The sequence below is a fragment of the Rutilus rutilus genome (assembly GCF_951802725.1).
Source record: "Rutilus rutilus genome assembly, chromosome: 2".
In the NCBI taxonomy this organism is placed as follows: Eukaryota; Metazoa; Chordata; class Actinopteri; order Cypriniformes; family Leuciscidae; genus Rutilus; species Rutilus rutilus.
Window position 1 is genome coordinate 10,282,261 of NC_140210.1, and position 22,595 is coordinate 10,304,855.

A 22,595-nucleotide genomic window follows, 5' to 3' on the forward strand; every position below is an offset into this window, starting at 1 on the left:
AGCAACATTCACCATAGATTTAATGTAGTATTACCAAATGTAACCATGGAAGTTTGGCAGAAATAGTAAAATGCTTTCAAGTACGTCTCACATCTTTTTCCAGCACTTCAAAACTCTGAAAAATGTGTTCATCCTTCAAAGAATATCCCCTTTTATAAAACTAAAAGTTTCAAGATATAGGAAAACTCTCACTTATTTAAAAAAAAATTCTCTTTTAATAAATATATATATTTTTAAAAATCAAGGAAATTTCTCTGCCATTTCTTTCTTTTTGCTGTATCGAAAACGTACCAAACCGTGACACCGCTATGTCGTATTGAATCGAATCGTGAATTTTGTGAACCATTACACCCCTGCTTATTACATATTTTGATCTACCTCAAAGTTTGCCTTGATTGTTCAACGTTTACACTTTTACACTGCACACAGTTCGAGTTTCTTTAACACTTACTTTATCTTAATATAAGACATAAAGAAGATAATTTTGTATACATTTTATTATTTGTTTTTGACTGCTAAAACTAATATAATTTGTTGTTTGCCTTAATAATGTGGATTAAAAAAAAGCATTTTAAATTCAAACTTTTCTTCTTTATAAAAAAAAAGGTTATAAAAATGTCAATAATTATCGATACCGAACGATATGAAACATTATATCATGATCATTTTTTTTGCTATATCGCACAGCCCTAGTACCTACAGAGTGAAATTCAAGCATTTCTCCAGCACTTTCAAGTTTTACTTGTGCGGCAATAAAGCAATGTTCACAATATGAAATGATTCATGATTTGTTTTTTAATAAAAAGGTTTTTTTTTTTTTTTTTTTTTTTTTTTTTACAATATTGGATTCTATATTCAAAATTCCAGCACATTTCAAAACCTGAAAACATAACAGTTTAAATCAAGCATTTTCAAATTTCTGAACAAACCCTGTAAATCACTTGTCATATGTAGGATTGTGGGAAATCTGGAATCTATCCCATTGTCTCAGGCCAAAAGCAGGGAGCCGAAGCCTGGATGGATGACGAGTGTACCATTATGTATATGACAAATAATTATTTATTTTTTAAAATGGCTACAACTTACTTCCTCTCAGGTGGCATATAGTGTAGGCTCATATTGGTCTGCGTCGAGCTCTGAGGGTGCCGATAGCGCTCATTAGCTGAGAAAGCTGCATTTAGGGTGAAGTGTTTCACATAGGACTCCAGAATGTTTACTACATTCATCAGGCATGGAAGCTTCACCAGCTGTTGTCAATGAAACAAAATTAAATAATAATTTTATTAACATTAGACAATGCCCTTAAAAGGAGACTAATTTTGAAAATGTTAAGCTTTAAGGTCAAGAAACCAAAGTAAATCTGAACTTATTGGTAGACCAAGAGAGATGCTGTGGTGTTTCCATTTTAATCATATTAATTTGAGACATTAAATCAAGTTCTGGTAAAGGGCTGCACGATTAATCGAAATCGAACCGAAATCGCGATTTGGCTTAGTGCGATTATGAAATCGCAAAGGCTGCGATTTTTAATTAAATAAATATATGCACAGCGTGTTAGTGAAGAGCACTCTGACTCTCAGACAGCGTGTCTCATGTCTGTTTTAGAGACATGTTACAGCTTTTTGATAAAGCTCTAATTGGTTTCCTTTGGAAATATGTTTTAAATTCACACTGAATGCATTTATGAATGTAAAGTGTGTCTGTGCGTGTCAAAATTGTGATTCAAATCGAAATCGCAAAATTGATCAAAGAAATTGTGATAGTTTTTTTCGGTCCATATCGCACAGCCCTATTCTGGTTTGCATTGAATCATGCTCTTTTATGTACATGTTACCTAAGGAGTAACATGCATACCTTCTTTCTTTTGTTGATATAGTAACAGTCATCCTCCAGCTTCTTCTTGAGCACATCAGGGATGTCAATATTTATAGTGATACTCTTGTCTTCACTCTCCCTTTTGGTCTGCGGCTCTTGCTCTTCCCTCTGTGTAAAAGCATAGTATTAAGGTTAGAAGAGCATGTGTAATTCCATGTTCCAAGTCATGCAAATTCAGATTACAAATAATAAACATAAAGTAGTGTCTTGACCAATTAGACGGACAATTATTCATTATATTTTATTAATGATCCAGCAAGCCCCTAGCGAAAACCCCCCAAAAGGGCAGAACAGGCCCCTGGTTACCAGGGTAACAAAAGACAAATCATCACAATAAGACTGGTTGGTTTATAACTCAAAAGGAATGTAGTGTCTCACTCTAAATTCACTCTGACAGACAAATGTACCCTTTTCCTAAACAGGGCATCCTAATTCTACACCCTCTATATATAATCACTTGATATATGTACAAACGCGTATCCAGTTTTCCCAAGAAATCATCATTTCGTCAGGGCGTGAAGAAATATAGAGCTGAGTATCATCAGCATAACAGTGAAAACTAATGCCATGCTTCCTAGTGATACCTCCCAAGGGTAGCATGTACAGAGTGAACAGCATCGGTCCTAGTACTGAGCCTTGTAGTACTATGTATTGAACTTGTGATCGATAAGACATCTCTTCATTTACTGCTACAAACTGATAACGGTCAGATTTAAACCATGTTAATGCAATTCCACTAATGCCAACATCATTTTCGAGTCTATTTAAAAGAATGTTGTGGTCAATAGTATCAAATGCAGCACAAAGATCGAGTAACACTAATAGAGAGATACAACCATGATCGGAAGATAAGAGTAGGGATGTCCCGATACCACTTTTTCACTTCCGATACGATACCGATGCCGCAGCTTTGGCTATTTGCCGATACCGATATCAATCCGATTTTTTTATTTTATTCTTGAACTAATACTACTAATAATAAAATATATGGAAGCACTTTGCTCAATCAGCCACATAAAAACATCTCACTCAAATGGAGAACAAAGACTGCCTCCCTTTATTCAAAAGACCTTGAGATATGTTTGGTAATTGTACCTGAATGAATTTAAAATTAATTGGCTATATTTCAGATCAATATATTTGTTTCCTTAAAATTTTAATTAACTTTAACGTTATTCTCATCTGAATTATAAATATTTTATTTCTGTTTAAAATAATACTACCATTAAAAACACATTTGATTTTCTTTTTTAATCAATGTAGAACTTAAAAATAAACAGATTAGTGCTCTGTTTTAGGACAAGAAATGAAAACCAGTGCAATATGATGAATGTCCAAAAGATGCTTTTAAACAGCGTGTGTGTGTGTGTGTGTGTGTGTGTGTGTGTGTGTGCGCGCGTGTGTGATATTTTGGTTGGGTGACAGTTGTAGGTTACAGTTTGACAAGAGTTTACAGTTTGACAAAAGCACAATGTTGTGTTTTACACAAATATAAGTAGGCTAAACACTTTGCAGTTTTAATGATGTCCTGTATGAACAAAATGACGGAGTATATTTTTATGTTTCCACTGTTCGATCGCACCCGTGCCTCTATCTCTCTGACACACACATACACACACACTCCAGCACTGCAATCTTGACATCGCAGCCTGTTCATTTTGCTGCGTTAACACCAAACGCGAATAGAGCATCAAATTCGCGTCTATCGCGTCTAGCTTGAACAGTTTGAATCCATTCGCGCGTCCAAAGCGAATAGGACGCGCCGCGCGCGTATAATGATAAAGTGAGTGTTTGAAGCGATATAGACGCGCGTTCAGAGCTAAGGCGGGGCTACAGATTAGGTACCCCCAGGATCCTCCAACTTAAATTCAAGGCTTTTTAAGACCTTTTTAATACCATTTCAAATGAAATTCAATGCCAACTTCGTACCAATTCCGACAGAAGTATGAGGGGAAAATGTCAAATCTGTATACATTTTAAACCCTAAAAAATAATTATGTACAAGTAGACTACTTGAATTAAATAAAACATTTTATTTAAATGATCAGTCATATTTAATACATACGCAGTAGCGTTGTAGCGCGCACGTGTGTAGGCCAATGTTAATTTTGGCAGCCATTTTTGATTTAGTCTTAGTCTTCAGACGAAAATGCTTATTGGTCTTAGTCACATTTGAGTCATTCTGCCTTTCATAGTTTTAGTTGACGAAATGTGTTTGCATTTCAACTTTTAGTCATTACTTTTAGTCAAACTGCAGTTACTTTAATTTTGGTAGCTATTTTATATGTAGTCTTTATTCAGAAAATGTCATAATTATTCTCTCTAGGCCAATTCAATTAAGCTTATGAGAAATTAAAATGAAGCTAACAGGCTGTATTGACATTGCACTCTTTAGCAGTAGCACTTGTGCAATTCTACATATCCCTTTTCCTTAGTTCTCAATTTTAGAGTGCCGTACCCCCTCTCTTCCACTTAGACTGCAGTCACATCTTTCCATTAAGGGACAATATTTGCCCCATTTAATCGATTTTTCCATTTCATTTTTCACCTTTATAATACCTTTAAAAAAGAAATAATGCTTTAAATAAAACAATGTTCAATAAATATGCAATGTTAAAAAAAGTGTAATATTAATACAAATATGATATTAAAATCGCCAGTAGGTGGCGGTAACTCACTGTCTTTGTCAAAGCCACAGATTATGTTGCAAAATAGAGCAATAAGCCTGACAATACTGTTTAAAACTGTTTTTTTTTTTTTTTTTTACTGTTGTATAAAATCAATGTCACATTTGAAATCTTGTGGATAGTCGGGAAACATTGCATTTTTGCTCGCATAATGATCAACATTAAAAACACTGCTGTATATTAGCCTGCATTTTGATCGCAGATTTAGTCGCACAAACAGCGCAAGCGGCTCATGACAGAACTTCTCAAATGAAGATCGCTGAACTCCAGCTTGTCTGTGTTTTCAGATCATCCGCGCTTCAACAACGTAGAGAGAGCGCGCGTGGAAGGTTCTTTTAACAGAAAAGCTCTGCTTAGTAACCATCGTAACGGGTGCGCACGCTTTCGCGCGTTCTTCTATGACGTGGAGCGCGAGGTGAACTCAACGTTACGCGACAAATTTTTTATTAGTCTACATTAGTAACAGTTCATTTTGTTACGGTATGAACTTAATCATAGAAAAGGCAAAACAAAAATTAAGACCTTTGTAACGAAATCCAAGACTTTGTATACCAAATTCAAGGCTTTTAAGGCCTTAATTTGAGATGATCAAATTTAAGACTTTTTCAATGCTTTTAAGACCCCGCGGGTACCCTGCATACAAAATGATCAAAGCAGTGCAGGGGAGTGCAAAAACGTGTTCAGTAGAGACGGCTCCATACTGTTTCTCCTGTTTTGTTGTTGCCGGAGTATCCAAAGCACGAGCTGTAAAGGCATAGCCCTCTTCTGGAAAGGGGAGCGGAGAGCAGCAGCTTATTTGCATTTAAAGATACACATATGAGAACAGTGCGTTTTCACTTCCACACAAAAAAGGGCATTTTGAGCATGGTATAATAAATTATCTGTGGGGTATATTGAGCTGAAACTTCACAGACAAATTCTGGGGACATCTAAGACTTGTATTACATCTTGTAAAAATGTAAAACACACACATAGGGTTGGAAACCGAGAACTGGTTTGTGACGGCCCGAGTGGTGGCCGCACAAGAGCGGTAATGTGTATGTATCAACACACACACACACACACACACACACACACACGCACGCACACACATGCATTTACACGAAGGACATGTATTTAAGAATAATCTTTATTTAAACTTTATATATATAATTAATTCTTTATTGTTAGGTTTTCATACGTTTACATTTACAACACATTTTTCTATACATTGTTACTGATTTGAAGTGCACACAAATTAGTTACGTTGTATATGTTACTTATATTTGTTTCTATTTTGAGTTTAAGTTTACCGTGATGAACTTCAGACATGGGCTGCGTTCGAAACCGCATACTTCCCTACTATTTAGTATGGGAAAAAGAGTAGGCGAGCGAAAAAGTATGTACGAATCCAAAAGAGTAGGCGAGAATTACCTGGGTGACGTACTAATTATCGCGAGATTCGGACTTAAGTGTGTTCGAATATGCCTACTTTCCTACTATATAGTAGGCGAAAACAGTACGTGAAGGAAGCAGTACGTTCAAAACATCAGTATTCATAAAAGAGTAGGCGAGAAGTTCCCGGATGGCTTACTGCTTCCGCCCAGATTTTTGAGTGCTCAACCGATGGATACTCTTCTATCCCAGGAGGCCACGCGAGAGGATACGTCATAAAAAAGAAGAAGAAGGATATGTCGTACTCGAACATGACGGAAAGGATGACGGACGAGAGTGTTTTCAAATGTGAGTACTACAAATCAAATGATCGCATGTGTTGAACTACTGTAGAGTAAACTGTTGAATTGTTAAAGGTGTAAAGACGCTATATATGGTAAATTTGTGATTTTGCTGTAAATCACATTTTATTATGTATAGCTAACAGAGGAGCTCCAGTAAGGACACATACGTCTCCAAAGTGGATTTGCATACATTTTAAACCATATACATCTTAAATACATTTTACTAAATGTCTATTTAATATCTGGCAAGAAAATCTTCTATAAGAATTGCAGATTACTACGTCTAATAGATATGAAATAGACATCTGAGTAGGGGTGTCCATGGTTAACCGATTAACCGTTAAAAATTGCGTAACCGAGTGAAACATTTTGCTCGGTTAAGTGGCGTCAATGGCGTGCATTGAATTTAGTTGTAATACATTTTTGCACCACCAGAGACCGCTAGACCAGTTTTCTAATATGAAGCGGGCAAAGAAAGCGCGCGTCCGAGAGTGAAGGCTGTGCGCGAGCCAGAAACAAACATAGTATCCGCGCCACTGATCGCAGCACAATAATATCTGTCTGCAGAGCCGCAGAGCCACAGCTTTACCCCAGCAGTTTTACCCCGCGCATGCGCAGTTTCATCACAACAGTTTTACCCGCAGAGTCCGTTTACCGTTACATTAACCCATACAATTTGTATTATGCATTTCCTAAACATGTACTTGCTAATCAAACACTTTATATGAACAAACTACTAATCTATAAAACACAATGGGTCTTCAGACCTTTTACTATTGTGTTGATATGCGCGAGGGAGAGAGAGCAATGCAGCGCTCGTGTTGTTTGAAGGCGGTGAGAGTGCGCGCGCGCGCGGCCGGGGCTCTCTCACTGTTTGTTCTATGCGCCCTGTCCACTGATCTAAATAATTAGTTGTTACGACGACTTATTTGTTCCCTCGTTTTAATAAATCGTGGACACGTTGAACTAATTCCCTCCCTCATTTTGATTTAACGAATTGCAACGTGGCCAAAAACAGTTTGATACTATTAATTAGTGAATGCTAAAGACCTATTTTTTGTGAATTGGTGAATATTCAGGTGAATTATTTCGTAGCCACGAATTAATAATAATTATTAAACTGTTTTTCTTACCTGTGAAGATAGCTCTTCAGTGAAGGCCGACTATTCTCGTAGGCTACAGCTTTTTATTCCTTTTTTTTTTTTGTGTGAATTGGTGAATATTCAGGTGAATTGTTTAGTGGCCACGAATTAATAATACCTCAGCACGATTTACAAGACCCTTCTCGATCGCAGCGGCAACGAGCACTTTGATCACTTGATTTAAAAAACAAAACATTTCAGCGCTAGATCGCCAAAAAAAAAAACGAACGAAATGAATGCTCTGCTAGTTAACAGGAGATGTTTTGTTTATTTGTATTGGTATTCGTGCCGCGAGATGTTTCAAAGTGGTGAGGACAATATCGACCTTAGAAAATAGTGGTGGGGACATGTCCCACCCGCAAATTACGCCTATCTCGGGGTTGCGGCGCGCACACTATGGTTAACCGAGTATTAACCGCTAAGGGCCTCGGTTAACGGTTAATGAAAAACTTGAAAACGTGCAGCCCTACATCTGAGTGATGTATGTGTACTATTGTTTAGGAGAATTCACTGTTGTCAACACTGTTTTCATTAGACGAATGTTTAATACATTTACATAAAGTAACTAAACATAAGTAATCTATTTCATTTGTCCATTAGTGCTGTTGAAAAATTGTGGAACATTTATGATCAACATGTAAATGTAGTATTGAGCACATAAATCACAGAGGTAATGTGAATCTTGTCTGGATGTTACAGGGACAGATGAACATGTGTGTTTATCCGGTGGAGAGTGGCTCATGAAGCTGAATGCTGCCATCAAAGGCTTTGAGTGAGTATACTACAGAAATGTGATATTACAGCACTTTTCTGATTCTTGATTTCTGTGCATTTGCTGCACAGCTTTTGTGGTGGAGCAGGACCTGCAAGGGAAGATGATGGCGGCATTTGTGAAAAAAAAAAGCTTTTTTGTCTTCTAAATACTACTGAAATCAAATGATATTGTGCTGTTAAAATTACTGCTTTTGTGTTATGTTTGTGGGATCTGAAATGTCAGCAGACTGGTGTGAGCACTGAGGATGAAGAGCCCAGAGCTGAATCCTGGAGATGGTGCCATGGACGAGACCCTCCATCACTCCACCTACCCTTACGAGACCCTCCATCACTCTGCCTGCCCTTATGAGACCCACCATCACTCCACCTGTCCTTATTGCCTCAGATTGTGAAGCACAACACATCACGCAACAACCTCAGCGCCTTCAGCCTACATACATGATTGTAGTTTGAATAAAGCTTTGTTTCATGTGTTGACTTGTATATGCATTTGTTTATTGTGTGATGGTGACTTTCATTCATTCTTTTACTAATTTATTAATATTTCTCATTGTTGTCAGTAAATAAAATATAATTAATTAATGAATGCTTTAATTAATTGTTTGAATGAAAATGTAGATATGTTCACTATATGCACATCTAGAGTGTATTCATGCATAGCTATATCATATGACATACATTACATTTTGTTTGTTTTATTGAATTATATCATTTTCAGTAACAAGTAATATAATTAAGTACTGGTTAGCATTTATCGTTGTTATTATTGTATGTTTTGGGGTGGGATAGCAATGCAATTCATTCTGGGGTAATATACATTTTTAATATTAATGATACTTTAAATCAAGTAGTTTAAAATACAGGTTTCTCCAAAGGTGAATCTTCGCACAGCTGCCCTTTGTGCAGACATTACAAACGCTGAGGAAAACCGTTCTAGGTAGGGCTGTGGAGTTACTGATGTTATGAGGGGTGTGTATGTATGTGTGTGTGTGTGTGTGTGTGTGTGTGTGTGTGTGTGTATATATATATATATATATATTTTTTTTTTATGTATGTATGTATGTATATATCATGGGTTTGCATACATAATATGAGATTTTATACACAGGAAAAAAAGAACCTACAGGGTTGAATATCTTAATATATATTTTCTTAAATAATTCATTATAATACATTTGAAAAAAAAAAATAATAATTTTTTGTTATTTGTAGGCCTGAGGGATGAAACGAGAGTTAAATTCAACAAGAAAAAGGAAAACAAGCAGTAAGCCACTTTTTGCTTGTGGATGAAAATGTTTGGATATAAAATAAAGAAATTAACAACATATCCAAGAGATGACAATTTTAGGATTTCGTAATAAAAATAAATAATATCGTTCAGGATAAAACGGTGGGTCACATTAGTAGGGTTAAATATAAGACCTTAAATCAGGGGTGGGGAACGACCGGCCCGCAAAACAGTTTGATGCGGCCCGCGAGTCAATTCCTCCCAAAAAAAAAATAAATAAATAATAATAATAATTCAGAAACAAAAATCTCAGCAATTACTTTTCCTGTGATAGAAAACACAAAATAGGCAAAGTGGCAAGCAGCACGAGTCCACGAGCCGTGAGAGCAGGGCGAGGCCAGTAGCGCGAGTGTTATGCGCGCCGCACTGGTTTCAAGTTTCTCACGGATGAGTTTCGGGGGCGCGCGCGCCGCACCGATTTCAAGTTTCTCACGGATGAGTTTCGGGGGCGCGCGCGCCGCACCGATTTCAAGTTTCTCACGGATGAGTTTCGGGGGCGCGCGCGCCGCACCGATTTCAAGTTTCTCACTGATCAGCTTCGGGGCGCATAAAAGGATCGGAACGAAGACAGCGGAGGACCAGGCATGGACTTTACTTTATGTGTGTGTGTGTGTGTGTGTGTGTGTGGTAGTCGTCCACGAGGGGCTGCTGCTTTTACTTTCGTTTTGTCATTTGCGTATTAAAGTGGAATAAGTGGCCGACAGCAAGTGGAATGAGTGGCCGATTAAAAGAGGAATGAGTCTGTGCTGATTTAGTGGAAAGAGTTGAGCCATATAGTTATCTAAGTCAGTCACACCTCCACTTTCTTCCAAATAACGCACATTTCATTCATAATATTATAAATACAGGCCTCTATATTTCCTGCACATTTTTGTTCTTCTGAATTGTCTGAATGGCTAATAAAAATAGGTAATACAAAACGATTACTTGGTCACCACCACCAAGGTGAATTGGTTTAGTCTTGACTTCTGGTCTCATGTTTAAGAATCTGTTATCTTGACAAATAATTTATGCTACTGCCCACTGACATGCTTTTAAAGCTATTGTTATCAAAAAATGTTGGCCTTCAAACACCTTAAAATGCACATATGTAGGTCCAAGAAATCAAATTTTCTCTGGGGAGCATGCCCCCGAACCCCCCTAACTACCTCACATTTGAATGTGTGTGTCTGTGTGGTAATATGGGCTGGTGTGGCTACAGTGCCAGGACTGAATTTTTTAACCAGTCTGCCCCCTGCATATAGGCCTAAAATATACATTATTCTCTGTATCGAATCATGTTATCTTGTTACCCACCCCCAGCCCCTAATGTTTCGGGCTCAGCCCCTGATGTTTTTAAAACCTAGAAACGCCCCTGCTCATTACAATGGCCCTTAAAGAATGTTAGAAAATTGTAAATGGCCCTTGATAGGAAAAAGGTTCCCCACCCCTGCCTTAAATCAACCCTAAATGTATTCACAAAATAAATAGGCAGCAGTTTCTTCAAAAATATCACAAAATGAGCAAGTTTAATCAATATCAAGATATTTACAGATAGATTAATTAAACGTGTCATTCAAATCTTTTAAGTTGTTGCGCTTGTGATATAACGCGTCGTAGGTCACATGATAACATCACCATGGCAGATGTCCGGTTCACATTCATACTCAACGAGATCTGGCTATAAAGTACCTACTCTTTTAACGCTCGTTAAATAAGTACTTATTGAAATTAAGTACCTACTCATTGAGTATGCGGTTTCGAACCGCATCTCATGGTCCGCTGCAGCCGCATCCTGGCGTGACGAGGATTAGAGTCCGGGCAGGAACAGAACTTAAGCATTATTGGACATACCATTTGCTGGGAATTGCCCGGGGGAGGAAGAAACATTAATGTCTTTATTAATTGATTTATTTAGTTGTACATTTATGATATTTGACTAAATTTTGCTTTCCTTATCTTTATTTATTATATACCTCTGTTTGATTTGATTTTGATTTACTTGGGTTGTATGTTGAATGTAAAATTGAATTGTTTTCCCTCATTTGTAATGGGCCCATCCTTTCCTTTATAAGCGGTTGCTTTGTTCATTTGAGCAGGTCAGTTTTAGTTTGTTTGGTTGTTTTTTGTCTAAGTGTTTTTGATCTAATTTTCTATTTGTTTATTTTATTTTTGTTGTAAGAAATGTATGAGTTTGTAAAGTAAATTTTTTTCTTGGGTTCAAATAAAGACCCATTTTTTGTGCAAAGCTTGTGTTCCTTGTTCTTGGCTTCTCGGTCCCTCACACGGTTCTTATGCAGAACCGATTATGTGGTTTTTTTTTAAATACCGGAACCATTCGAAATTTCTAAGTTTCGGTTCCGAAAAAAGCTGGGAGCATATCCTTTAATAGCAACATCTCACCTCATGAATATCCATTAAGTTCCCCACCGCTTACAGGAGCGCAACCAATTAACTAACTCACTCACTGCTACTCATTTACGATTTGTGTAAGATAGTTTCTTGTTGACCAGCATGGCGAAGAGAAAGTCAAAAGTTGTGGATTCATTTCGAAAGGTTTAATGATGATTAAGTACAATGTCACACGTGACAAGCTAATAGCATGCAATGCAGGCTGTATTAGCAATATGACTAAATATTTGCTACAGCACAGAATCAACCTCAAACCATGCAATGTTTTGAACTGTTTCAAAATTCTCAAAATTCTGGCCAGTTGATAATACCTAGAATATAAAAATCGACTGCTGGTGGTAGATCCTTCTCCTATTTAGCACCTAAACTTTGGAACAGTCTTCCTAACATTGTCCGGTAAGCAGACACACTCTGTCAGTTTAAATCTAGACTAAAAACACATCTCTTTTACTTGGCATTCATATAGAACATTATACATTTCTATTATTCAAATCACTTAAATGATTATTAGGCTACATAGATTAAGTCAGTCGGAACAGGGGACACTTCCCATGACACGGATGTTCTCGTTACATCATAAGAAGAATGGCATCTACACTAATGTTAGTCTTTCTGCTTATTCCGAGGTTTACTGAAGTCAGCCGGATCTGGGCCGGATCCAGATCAGATGGTGGACCTGCGCCTGGACCCATCCACAATGCATCCCTGAAGTGCCAGCCTCATCAGCCCTGTGAAGGCCTCATCGACACGACAGCCATCGGCTATGATCCTCAACAAACTCATCTCCATACTGGCGTGATGACTCCAACTTCCAACCAGATGGAACTGGATAAATATTCTGATCCAATCTGACTTCGCCCGTTGGCCAGAGGAGAACTGGCCCCGACTGAGCCTGGTTTCTCCCAAGGTTTTTTTCTCCATTCTGTCTGTGATGGAGTTTTGGTTCCTTGCCACTGTTGGGTTGGCTTGGCTTTGGCTTGCTTAGTCAGGGACATTTAATATTCAACAATATTCTTGATCTGCCATACTTAAGGTGAACGATGATGCAATTTTCTTCTAGAAACAAACTTTGTTGTATTATTTTCATGTTATCACTGTGAAGCTGCTTTGATACAATCTGTATTGTAAAAAGCGCTATATAAATAAAGGTGACTTGACTCAACTGTTTAAAGAAGACTACTGCACCTTGCACGTCCCCATTGCCAGGTAGAAATTCATTAGGGCTGAAAAAAAAAAAAAAAAAAAATCGATTCACCTAGGTATCGCGATTTTTTTTTTAAACGATTTTAAAATAGATTTTTTTATTACAGAATCGGTATTACTTCAAATTAAATTGCTTTATGTTTGTAGATGAGGTTGACAGAAGTTAGCCACTTTCGTTTCAACAGAGGATGAAATGTGTCGTTAAAGCGTGAAAGCGTTGTGAGACTGAATGCATTCAAAAGCCCTCGCGAGGCTCGCGCATGACGCACAGCGCTACTTATATGCTGAGAGAGAGAGACAAGACAGTAGAACTGCATGATTCATCATTAAAAGACTGTGATCTTGATTCAAACACCCACGCGATCTTCCATTTCGTCTGTCTATTAAACCTTTGACAAAATCATATTACAACATTCAAATTTGTGTTGGCACTGCCGCTGACCCAGAGGCAGTTGTCATGAAACAGCAGTCTTTTCCTCATAGTATCATTATTTCTGTGATACAATAGTTCAAATTATCATAGAAGTACTGGGATAAAAGTTTAAAGCTCAAATATAAACACTGATGTCTACGACAGCGATAGAGTAAATCAGCTTTTGATAAAAACTTGCTGCTTAAAATAACGCATTTGTCAATTACATTGTTTCTACATCTACTTGTCACAATTGACAAGTGACTGTTAAAATGTTTTATTTGTTATTGAATCATTTATTAAAGGGTAACTAAACCCCGGGGGCCCGTTCTTCGTACGTTGCTTAAAACATCCGAGATCAAATGAGACATCCAAGATGATATCATCATGCTAATCATGATCCGGCTAATTGGGTTCTTCGAACACACCTGTTGTTTATGATTAGTATCGCGGGATTGAGTTATCGGAGATAATTGCGCGTTCATGCGCTGGTTTAAAAGGGGATATGTATGGATAGTAGAAACATTGATCAGCAACGCTGCTATTGGCTGTTCAGCGTGGCCAAAGAGCAAGTTTTTCTCCTCAGCAGAGCAAGAACTAATAGTCGAAGTTTATTCGGAATTTTAATGTTTAATCAAAACGCCAGGGAACACCTCAAAGTCTGCAAAAGCCAGGAGAGAGGGCTGGCAAAAAGTAGCAGACAATTTAAATCTGTTAGAAGTGGCCATGTTAGATGTTTTTATCACTTAATAGCCTATATTTTTGTATTTTAATAATTGCATAATTACTTTGTTCATTGTAATGTCAGAGTCACCACACTAGAACATGGGAACAAATAAAAGTGCAAAAATATACTACATAATGGTAATTTTTTGTTATATTATAGTCTCTTTTATAAAAGGCACTGTTAAATAAATGGTTGTCTGTTTATAAAAGCAACCAAGAAAAAGGCTGAGAAAAAAAAAGAAGAAAAGATCTTAGTAGCCTACACTGTAAAATAATTTTTGCTGCATTAAATTAAGGCCGTATAGTCATTTCAACTGTTAAATCTTGAGTAATGATGAATTGCTTTGACTTGTGAAAGTGAAAACTGATAAACTTCTGTTAATGTAAAAATATTTTGCCATGAGTTACTGATCACATTTTTCCCGAGTGTAGTTCATTGTAATGACATTGTGTTTTCCTCTTTTGTGCACTTTTACATAATACACCAACACTTGTATCTGTTCCCAAGAAAGTGGTGGCTGAAATATGTGCAGTAAGTGGACATTTTCTAACTTTCCAAAGGAAAGAAAGTATAAGACTTTGTAATGTCCATTTGTTTCCATTGCACTGGACAGTGAATAAACCCTCTCAGATAACTGTCATATGGAGGAACTAGCCTACCCTTGTGCATAAATAACTTTACTTAATTTATACTTGTATGCTTTATGGCTGCAATATAAGTTGTAGGATTCCACATCTACAGAAAGGCCTACAGAAGAGTCTGCACAGACAGAGGAGACATAGGCCTACAGGTGGGCAGTGTATAGCCAACTTTTCCTTTTTATTTGTTGCATGAGGCATGTGTCTAATATCTCTTGTTGCAGGCACTTGACCACTGGCTTTTCTTTACAAAGAACAACTGAAATAAAACTCAAGGAACTAAGCATATTTGTCTTTTATTAAACATTTAATGAAAAGTGTTTTTTTTGTTAGTGTAAATATGGCACATGCAACAATGTCACAGGCCCTGTCAGGTGTGCAACCCTCAGACTTTTCAGACACTGAAATCTTCCCTTTAGTTAGCCAAAGTTCATTTCATTGTGTGCCCTTGTGTGTCCTGGCTAGAGCTGCATTGTAACTGGTTTGGGTCAGGAAATGGGGTCATAAAACACCTGTCTGCAGGCAGGAACATGTCATAATCACCTATGAAAAAATGCAGTTCTGTTAGGATCAGCATAAGTGTATGTAATACAGTGAGCTTGATATTTAATTGTGGAATTTTCCTTACCACTTTCAAATAATGTGCATAAATGTGAATCTCTGAAAATTCTTAAGTCATGCACAGATCCTGGCCATTTTGCTTTCACATTTGTGATATGGAAGATTTTAGTCTATGGTCTAGCAGTCTATGGTACCAATCACGTTAGTGAAGCCTGAGTGACATGTATGAGTGACATCGGCATGCATGATATTCATAAAAAATTGTGATAAAAAAAAAAAAAAAAAAAAACCTGCTTTAAAAAAAAACTGCTTTACAACATTGGGTCTTAAGTGGCTTGGAAATGCCACAAAAAAAAATCTAAAACTGTTTTTTAAACCTAAAAGCGCCAGGTACACTCCGAATGACACGACAGACAGCACTTTCCATCAAGTTCTCCGCATCTCCAATAGTGTAAAGGAAAGAGCCACTCGCAAATAATCTTAGGGCAATGCAAACAGTTTGTGCTGTAGTTAAAGCCCGACTCCGACAAGTCGAAAATAAATGTGCGTTTCCAATAAATGAATAATGTAAATGACAATCTCACGAGTCACGAGAAAAATATATATCTCTCAGAAAGTGCGCTGGACTTCCCGTATCAGCTCCACTTATAGTCGCAGTCTAATCCTGTTCACATGAAATAAGCCTGCTCCCGAGCAGGTTTAAGCTTACGGACATGTTGCTATGACAGCAAGTCTAGGATGAGCTTCGAAAAACCAAACAATCCAAGATCATGCCAAATCGTCAACAATCAAATCCAGCTAACTGAGTTAGCGACGTACAAAGAACGGGCCCCTGGTCAGAGCCTGACTCCACCCACTGGCAATATTTGAAAAATGCTGGAAAAGTGAGAGGGGCGTGCATCTGAGACGCATCTCTCTGTAGGCAAGGGTGTGGTTAGCTGGTTCCCTCTGATGTCACAACTTCCAATAGGAAAATTCAACTGCAGTAGCCACTGTTCAACCTGAAGAGGGCAGCACTCATACATTTTTACACCATAGAATTAAAACACTTTAAACCCAAATGTCAAAATTACTCGAATCGATGAACAGCATTAATAAAGCCCCAGTCTTACAGATCATTAACTAAAAAAAGTTGTTTTAGGGTTTAGTTACCCTTTAAAGAGAATGTAGTACATTTACATTTACATTTATGCATTTGGCAGACGCTTTTATCCAAAGCGACTTACATTGCATTATCCTATACATTTATACATAGGTATGTGCAATCCCCTGGGATCAAACCCACAACCTTGCGTTGTTAATTCAATGCTCTTACCACTGAGCTACAGGAAACTGTATGATGTACTGTATGATGCTTCTAAAATAAGTCAGAAAATGTTTATGAATTGTTTTTTTATGACTCATCTTATACATCATGGACAGTCTGTATAAGTCAAGTCATCTTCATTTATACAGCGCTTTTTTTAACAATGTAGATTGTTCCAAAGCAGCTTTACATTGATAATAGGAAATTAAGTATATATATATAAAAGTGTAAGAAATATAAGTGTATGATTTATTAAATATATATATATATATATATATATATATATATATATATATATATATATATATATATATATTATATTTAATAATAATAATAATAATAATAATAATAACTAGATGCGAAAGTTTGTCGAGACAAACTTTAAGTTGGCTTGAGAAAGTTTGGACCGGAAAGTTTTTTGCTAGGCGGTTGTTAGGATGTTATGGGTGGTCGCTATGGTGTTGCTAGGCGGTTGCTAAGGTATTCTGGGTGGTTGCTAGGCGGTTGCTAGGGTATTTTGGGTGGTTGCTAGGTTGCTAGGCGGTTGCTAGGATATTTCTGGTGGTTGCTAGGGTCTTTTGGGTGGTTGATAGGCGGTTGCTAGGGTATTTTGGGTGGTTGCTAGGCGGTTGCTAGGATATTTTGGGTGGTTGCTAGGGTCTTTTGGGTGGTTGCTAGGGTCTTTTGGGTGGTTGCTAGGCGGTTGCTAGGGTATTTTGGGTGGTTGCTAGGCGGTTGCTAGGGTGTTGCTATGGTATTCAGGGCGGTTGATATGGTGTTACTAGGTGGTTGGTAGTTGTCACAGATGGTTACTATGGAGTTTTTATAGAGTTCTTAGCATGATCTTGGCATGATTTAACACTTAACCAGAGAATGTCTAATATGGCGAGAACTTTCACTCTCAGTACACTTCCGGCTTCTGAACTGGTTGCAGTTCCTCTCTGATTCCATATGAGGGCGCTCACAGGACGAGTGCAGAATGAATGGAGGTCTATGGCGCTATACCAATAAAAATCCACTTTTCTCAGGATATAATTTTTTGTCTAGTAATTTGAATGTTGAATTCGAAAGGAGATGCAAATAAATTACACATTGCTGGGTGATGGATTTTTTTGAGTCACTTATTTGCTTTAAAAAGTCTTTTAAAGTGTCAATGACGTCATACACATGTACGACCAGAGATACTGCTTCACGGCAATCCTTCACTCACTCTGGTGCGTTCGCGCTCTGCATTTTCTTTTCACTCGAGGCATCGACAACACAGCTGACACAGGTAAACACACGTGCTAGAAGAGTTTTTGTTTTGTTTGTTTCTGGTCCCGCTGCGGATGACACGATGCCATCAAGCGGTATCTCTGGTCGTAATCAGTCCTTCACTGACCAATCAGCGTTCATTAGCAGAATGCTAGCGTGTTATGGGCAACAACAACTCAACCTGTAAGAAATCAAAAGGACATAAGTACTCGTTCATTCAACTTTCGACCTAAAACCCATGTTGAACTTGCAAAATCTACAATCAGATCTGAGATTTCTCAACGGCAATCGGGTGAAAGAGACAAATTTAGCTGTCTAGCCCCATTGACTCCCATTCATTTTGCACTCATGGCGATCGCCCCCAGTGGAACTCTGGTGGTACTACAACCAAAATTCGGTACAATAGAGCTTAATAGGGAGTGGGCAGGCTCTCCGTAGACGGGCTCTGACTTAACTAATCGCTATTAGCATGTAGCTATTCACTGCTAGCATGTGTAGCATGTTGGAAGTGATGTTTGCTAGCATGAGTCAAAAGAGCAACCTCATCTCTGTACGATGTTCTGATACAGAGATATAGGTCTTGCAAAACGGTTGCTAGGGTACTCAAGTTTGGTTGCTATGGAGTTGCTTGGGAGCTGGGAGCTTTAAACTTAAGAAGTTTAAATAGGTTTAAAGGGATACTCCACTTTTTTCGGAAATAAGCTCATTTTACAACTCCCCCAGAGTTAAACAGTTGAGTTTTACCGTTTTAGAATCCATTCAGCCGAACTCCGGGTCTGACGGTACCACTTTTAGCATAGCTTAGCACAGATCATTGATTCTGATGAGTCCAGTAGCATTTCTTTCAAAATGACCAAAGAGTTTCAATATTTTTCCTATTTAAAACTTGACTCTTCTGTAGTTAAACCGTGTACTAAGATCGACGGAAAATGAAAAGTTGCGATTTTCTAAGCCTATATGGCTAGGAACTACTCTCATTCCAGCGTAATAATCAAGGAACTGTGTGGCTGTACCATGGGTGCAGCAGGCGTAATGATATGACGCAGCGCCTGAAAATAGTCCCCAGCTCGGTAACTTCTTCCAACGTGACCGGGACTAAGTTTGTCTAACCTATTAGACCTATTTTCAGGCGCTGCGTCATATCATTACGCCTGCTGCACTCATGGTACAGCCGCACAGTTCCTTGATTATTACGCCGGAATGAGAGTAGTTCCTAGTCATATAGGCTTAGAAAATCGCAACTTTTCATTTCCCGTCGATTTTAGTACACGGTTTAACTACAGAAGAGTCAAGTTTTAAATAGGAAAAATATTGAAACTCTTTGGTCATTCTGAAAGAAATGCTACTGGACTCATCAGAATCAATGATCTGTGCTAAGCTATGCTAAAAGTGGTACCGTCAGACCCGGAGTTCGGCTGAATGGATTCTAAAACGGTAAAACTCAACTGTTTAACTCTGGGGGAGATGTAAAATGAGCATATTTCCGAAAAAAGTGGAGTATCCCTTTAAAGTTTAAAGTAGTTTGAAGTTTATGACAGAGAGATAGATAGATAAATAAGTTAGATACACACACACACTCACTCAGACTACCTCGCTCACACACTCACTCAGACACACACACACACACACACACACTCTCTCAGAGTTTATGAGTTTAGAGTTTATAAGTGTATGAGTTTTTGAGTTTAGAGTTTATAAGTTTAAATGAGTTTAAGAGTACAGAGTTTATTCATTTATGAGTTTAAGAGTTCATAAGTCTATGAATTCATGAGTTTATTAGTTAATTAGTTATTAAATTTAAGTTAATTAGTTTATAAGTGTATGAGATTAGAGTTTATTAGTTTAAATTAGTTTCATTGGCTAATATATATAGAACGGCAGTTTGGTTTAGTCTTCAAGGTGTTTAGATTTGAATTTTTGTCGGTTGGTGAGTTTGAATCTGGATTTGAATTTTTTAGAACTCCCCAATGTAAGTCAATGGGAGTTTTTCCGAGTTTTGATCGTCATTTGTAGGAAAACCGTAAGTCTGATCAGTCTGACAAGATATAGCAACTAACTTCAGATCAGTTTGAGTGTCTGAGCCGAGTTTGGAGTATGTAGAGTTAAAGCTCTAGGACGAGTTTGATATAGAAATTTATTGTCAGAAGAAGAATAATAACTAGATGTGAAAGTTCGTTGAGACAAACTTTAAGTTGGCTTGAGAAAGTTTGGACCGGAAAGTTTTTTGCTAGGCGGTTGTTAGGATGTTATAGGTGGTCGCTATGGTGTTGCTAGGCGGTTGCTAAGGTATTATCGGTGGTTGCTAGGCGGTTGCAAGGGTGTTTTGTGTGGTTGCTAGGCGGTTGATAGGGTCTTTTGTGTGGTTGCTAGGCGGTTGCTAGGTGGTTGCTAGGGTGTTCTGGGTGGTTGCTAGGATATTTTTGGTGGTTGCTAGGCGGTTGCTAGGGTCTTTTGGGTGGTTGCTAGGGTCTTTTGGGTGGTTGCTAGGCGGTTGCTAGGGTGTTTTGGGTGGTTGCTAGGATATTTTGGGTGGTTGCTAGGGTCTTTTGGGTGGTTGCTAGGCGGTTGCTAGGGTATTTTGGGTGGTTGCTAGGGTGTTATGTGTGGTTGCTATGGTGTTGCTGGGCGGTTGCTAAGGTATTTTGGGTGGTTGCTAGGGTGTTATGGGTGGTTGCTATGGTGTTGGTAGGCGTTGCTAAGGTCTTCTGGGTGGTTGCTAGGTGGTGGCTAGGGTGTTTTGGGTGGTTGCTAGGGTATTCTGGGTGGTTGCTAGGGTCTTTTGGGTGGTTGCTAGGCGGTTGCTAGGGTGTTTTGGGTGGTTGCTAGGATATTTTGGGTGGTTGCTAGGTGGTTGCTAGGGTCTTTTGGGTGGTTGCTAGGGTGTTCTGGGTGGTTGCTAGGCGGTTGCTAGGGTATTTTGGGTGGTTGCTAGGGTGTTCTGAGTGGTTGCTAGGCGGTTGCTAGGGTCTTTTGGGTGGTTGCTAGGCGGTTGCTAGGGTTTCTGGGTGGTTGCTAGGGTATTTTGGGTGGTTGCTAGGCGGTTGCTGGGATATTTTGGGTGGTTGCTAGGGTCTTTTGGGTGGTTGCTAGGGTCTTTTGGGTGGTTGCTAGGCGGTTGTTAGGGTGTTTTGGGTGGTTGCTAGGCGGTTGCTAGGGTCTTTTGGGTGGTTGCTAGGCGGTTGCTAGGGTGTTCTGGGGGGTTGCTATGGTATTCAGGGCGGTTGATATGGTGTTACTAGGTGGTTGGTAGTTGTCACAGATGGTTACTATGGAGTTTTTATAGAGTTCTTAGCATGATCTTGGCATGATTTAACACTTAACTAATAACTATTAGCATGTAGCTATTCACTGCTAGCATGTGTAGTATGTTGGAAGTGCTGTTTGCTAGCATGAGTCAAAAGAGCCAAACCTCATCTCTATACGATGTTCTGATACAGAGATATAGGTCTTACAAAACGGTTGCTAGGGTACTCGAGTTTGGTTGCTATGGAGTTGCTTGGGAGCTGGAAGATTTAAACTTAAGAAGTTTATAGTGGTTTGAAGTTTACAGTAGTTTGAAGTTTGACAGATAGATAAATAAGTTAGATAGACAGACACACACACACACACACTAACTCGCTCACACACTCACTCATAAACTCAGTGTGTGTGTCTGAGTTTAGAGTTTATAAGTGTATAAATTGATGAGTTTATAAGTGTATGAGTTCTTGAGTTTTGAGTTTATAAGTTTAAATCAGTTTAGAGTTTATAAGTTTAAATGAGATTAAGAGTTCAGAGTTTATTAATTTTATGAGTTTAAGAGTTCATAAGTTTATGAATTCATGAGTTTATAAGTTAATTAGTTTATAAGTGTTTATAGTTTAGAGTTTATTAGTTTAAATGAGTCTCAATGGCTCATATAGTATATAGAATGGCAGTTTGGTTTAGTCTTCAAGGTGTTTAGATTTAAATTTTTGTCGGTTTGAATTTTTTAGAACTCCCCAATGTAAGTCAATGGGAATTTTTGAATGAGTTTTTTCGAGTTTTGATCGTCATTTTTAGGAAAACCGTAAGTGCGATCAGTCTGAAAAGATAAAGCAACTCGAGTCAGATCAGTTTGAGTGTCTGAGCCGAGTTTGGAGTATGTAGAGTTAAAGCTCTAGGAGGAGTTTGAGTCAGATTTTTTTCCGCTCAGAAGAATAATAATAATATGTTTAAATAGGATTTCAATATGTTGGCTCTCTCAAGCCAACTTAATAATATGTTTAAATAGGATTTCAATATGTTGGCTCTCTCAAGCCAACTTAATAAGTTTAAATAGGATTTCAGTATGTTGGCTCTCTCAAGCCAACTTAATAATAAGTTTAAATAGGATTTCAATATGTTGGCTCTCTCAAGCCAACTTAATACTAATAAGTTTAAATAGGATTTCAATATGTTGGCTTTCTCAAGCCAACTTAATAAGTTTAAATAGGATTTCAGTAAGTTGGCTCTCTCAAGCCAACTTAAGTTTAAATAGGATTTCAATATGTTGGCTCTCTCAAGCCAACTTAATAATAATAATAAGTTTAAATAGGATTTCAATATGTTGGCTCTCTCAAGCCAACTTAATAATAAGTTTAAATAGGATTTCAGTAAGT

General features: G+C 38.0%; 1 protein-coding gene across 2 annotated transcripts in view; it reads right to left on the bottom strand.

Moving 5' to 3' along the window:
• The window catches only part of LOC311285925 (MSL complex subunit 3-like), a 256,522-nt gene that overhangs the window by 204,153 nt on the left and 29,774 nt on the right, over positions 1-22,595 (bottom strand). For both annotated transcript variants that reach the window (XM_084401803.1, XM_084401804.1), the window contains exons 6-7: positions 1,855-1,983; positions 1,087-1,247 (exon numbers count right to left, since the gene is read on the bottom strand). In XM_084401803.1, coding sequence (XP_084257929.1) covers positions 1,087-1,247; positions 1,855-1,983 — 290 coding nt within the window. The remainder of the gene's footprint in view (positions 1-1,086; positions 1,248-1,854; positions 1,984-22,595) is intronic.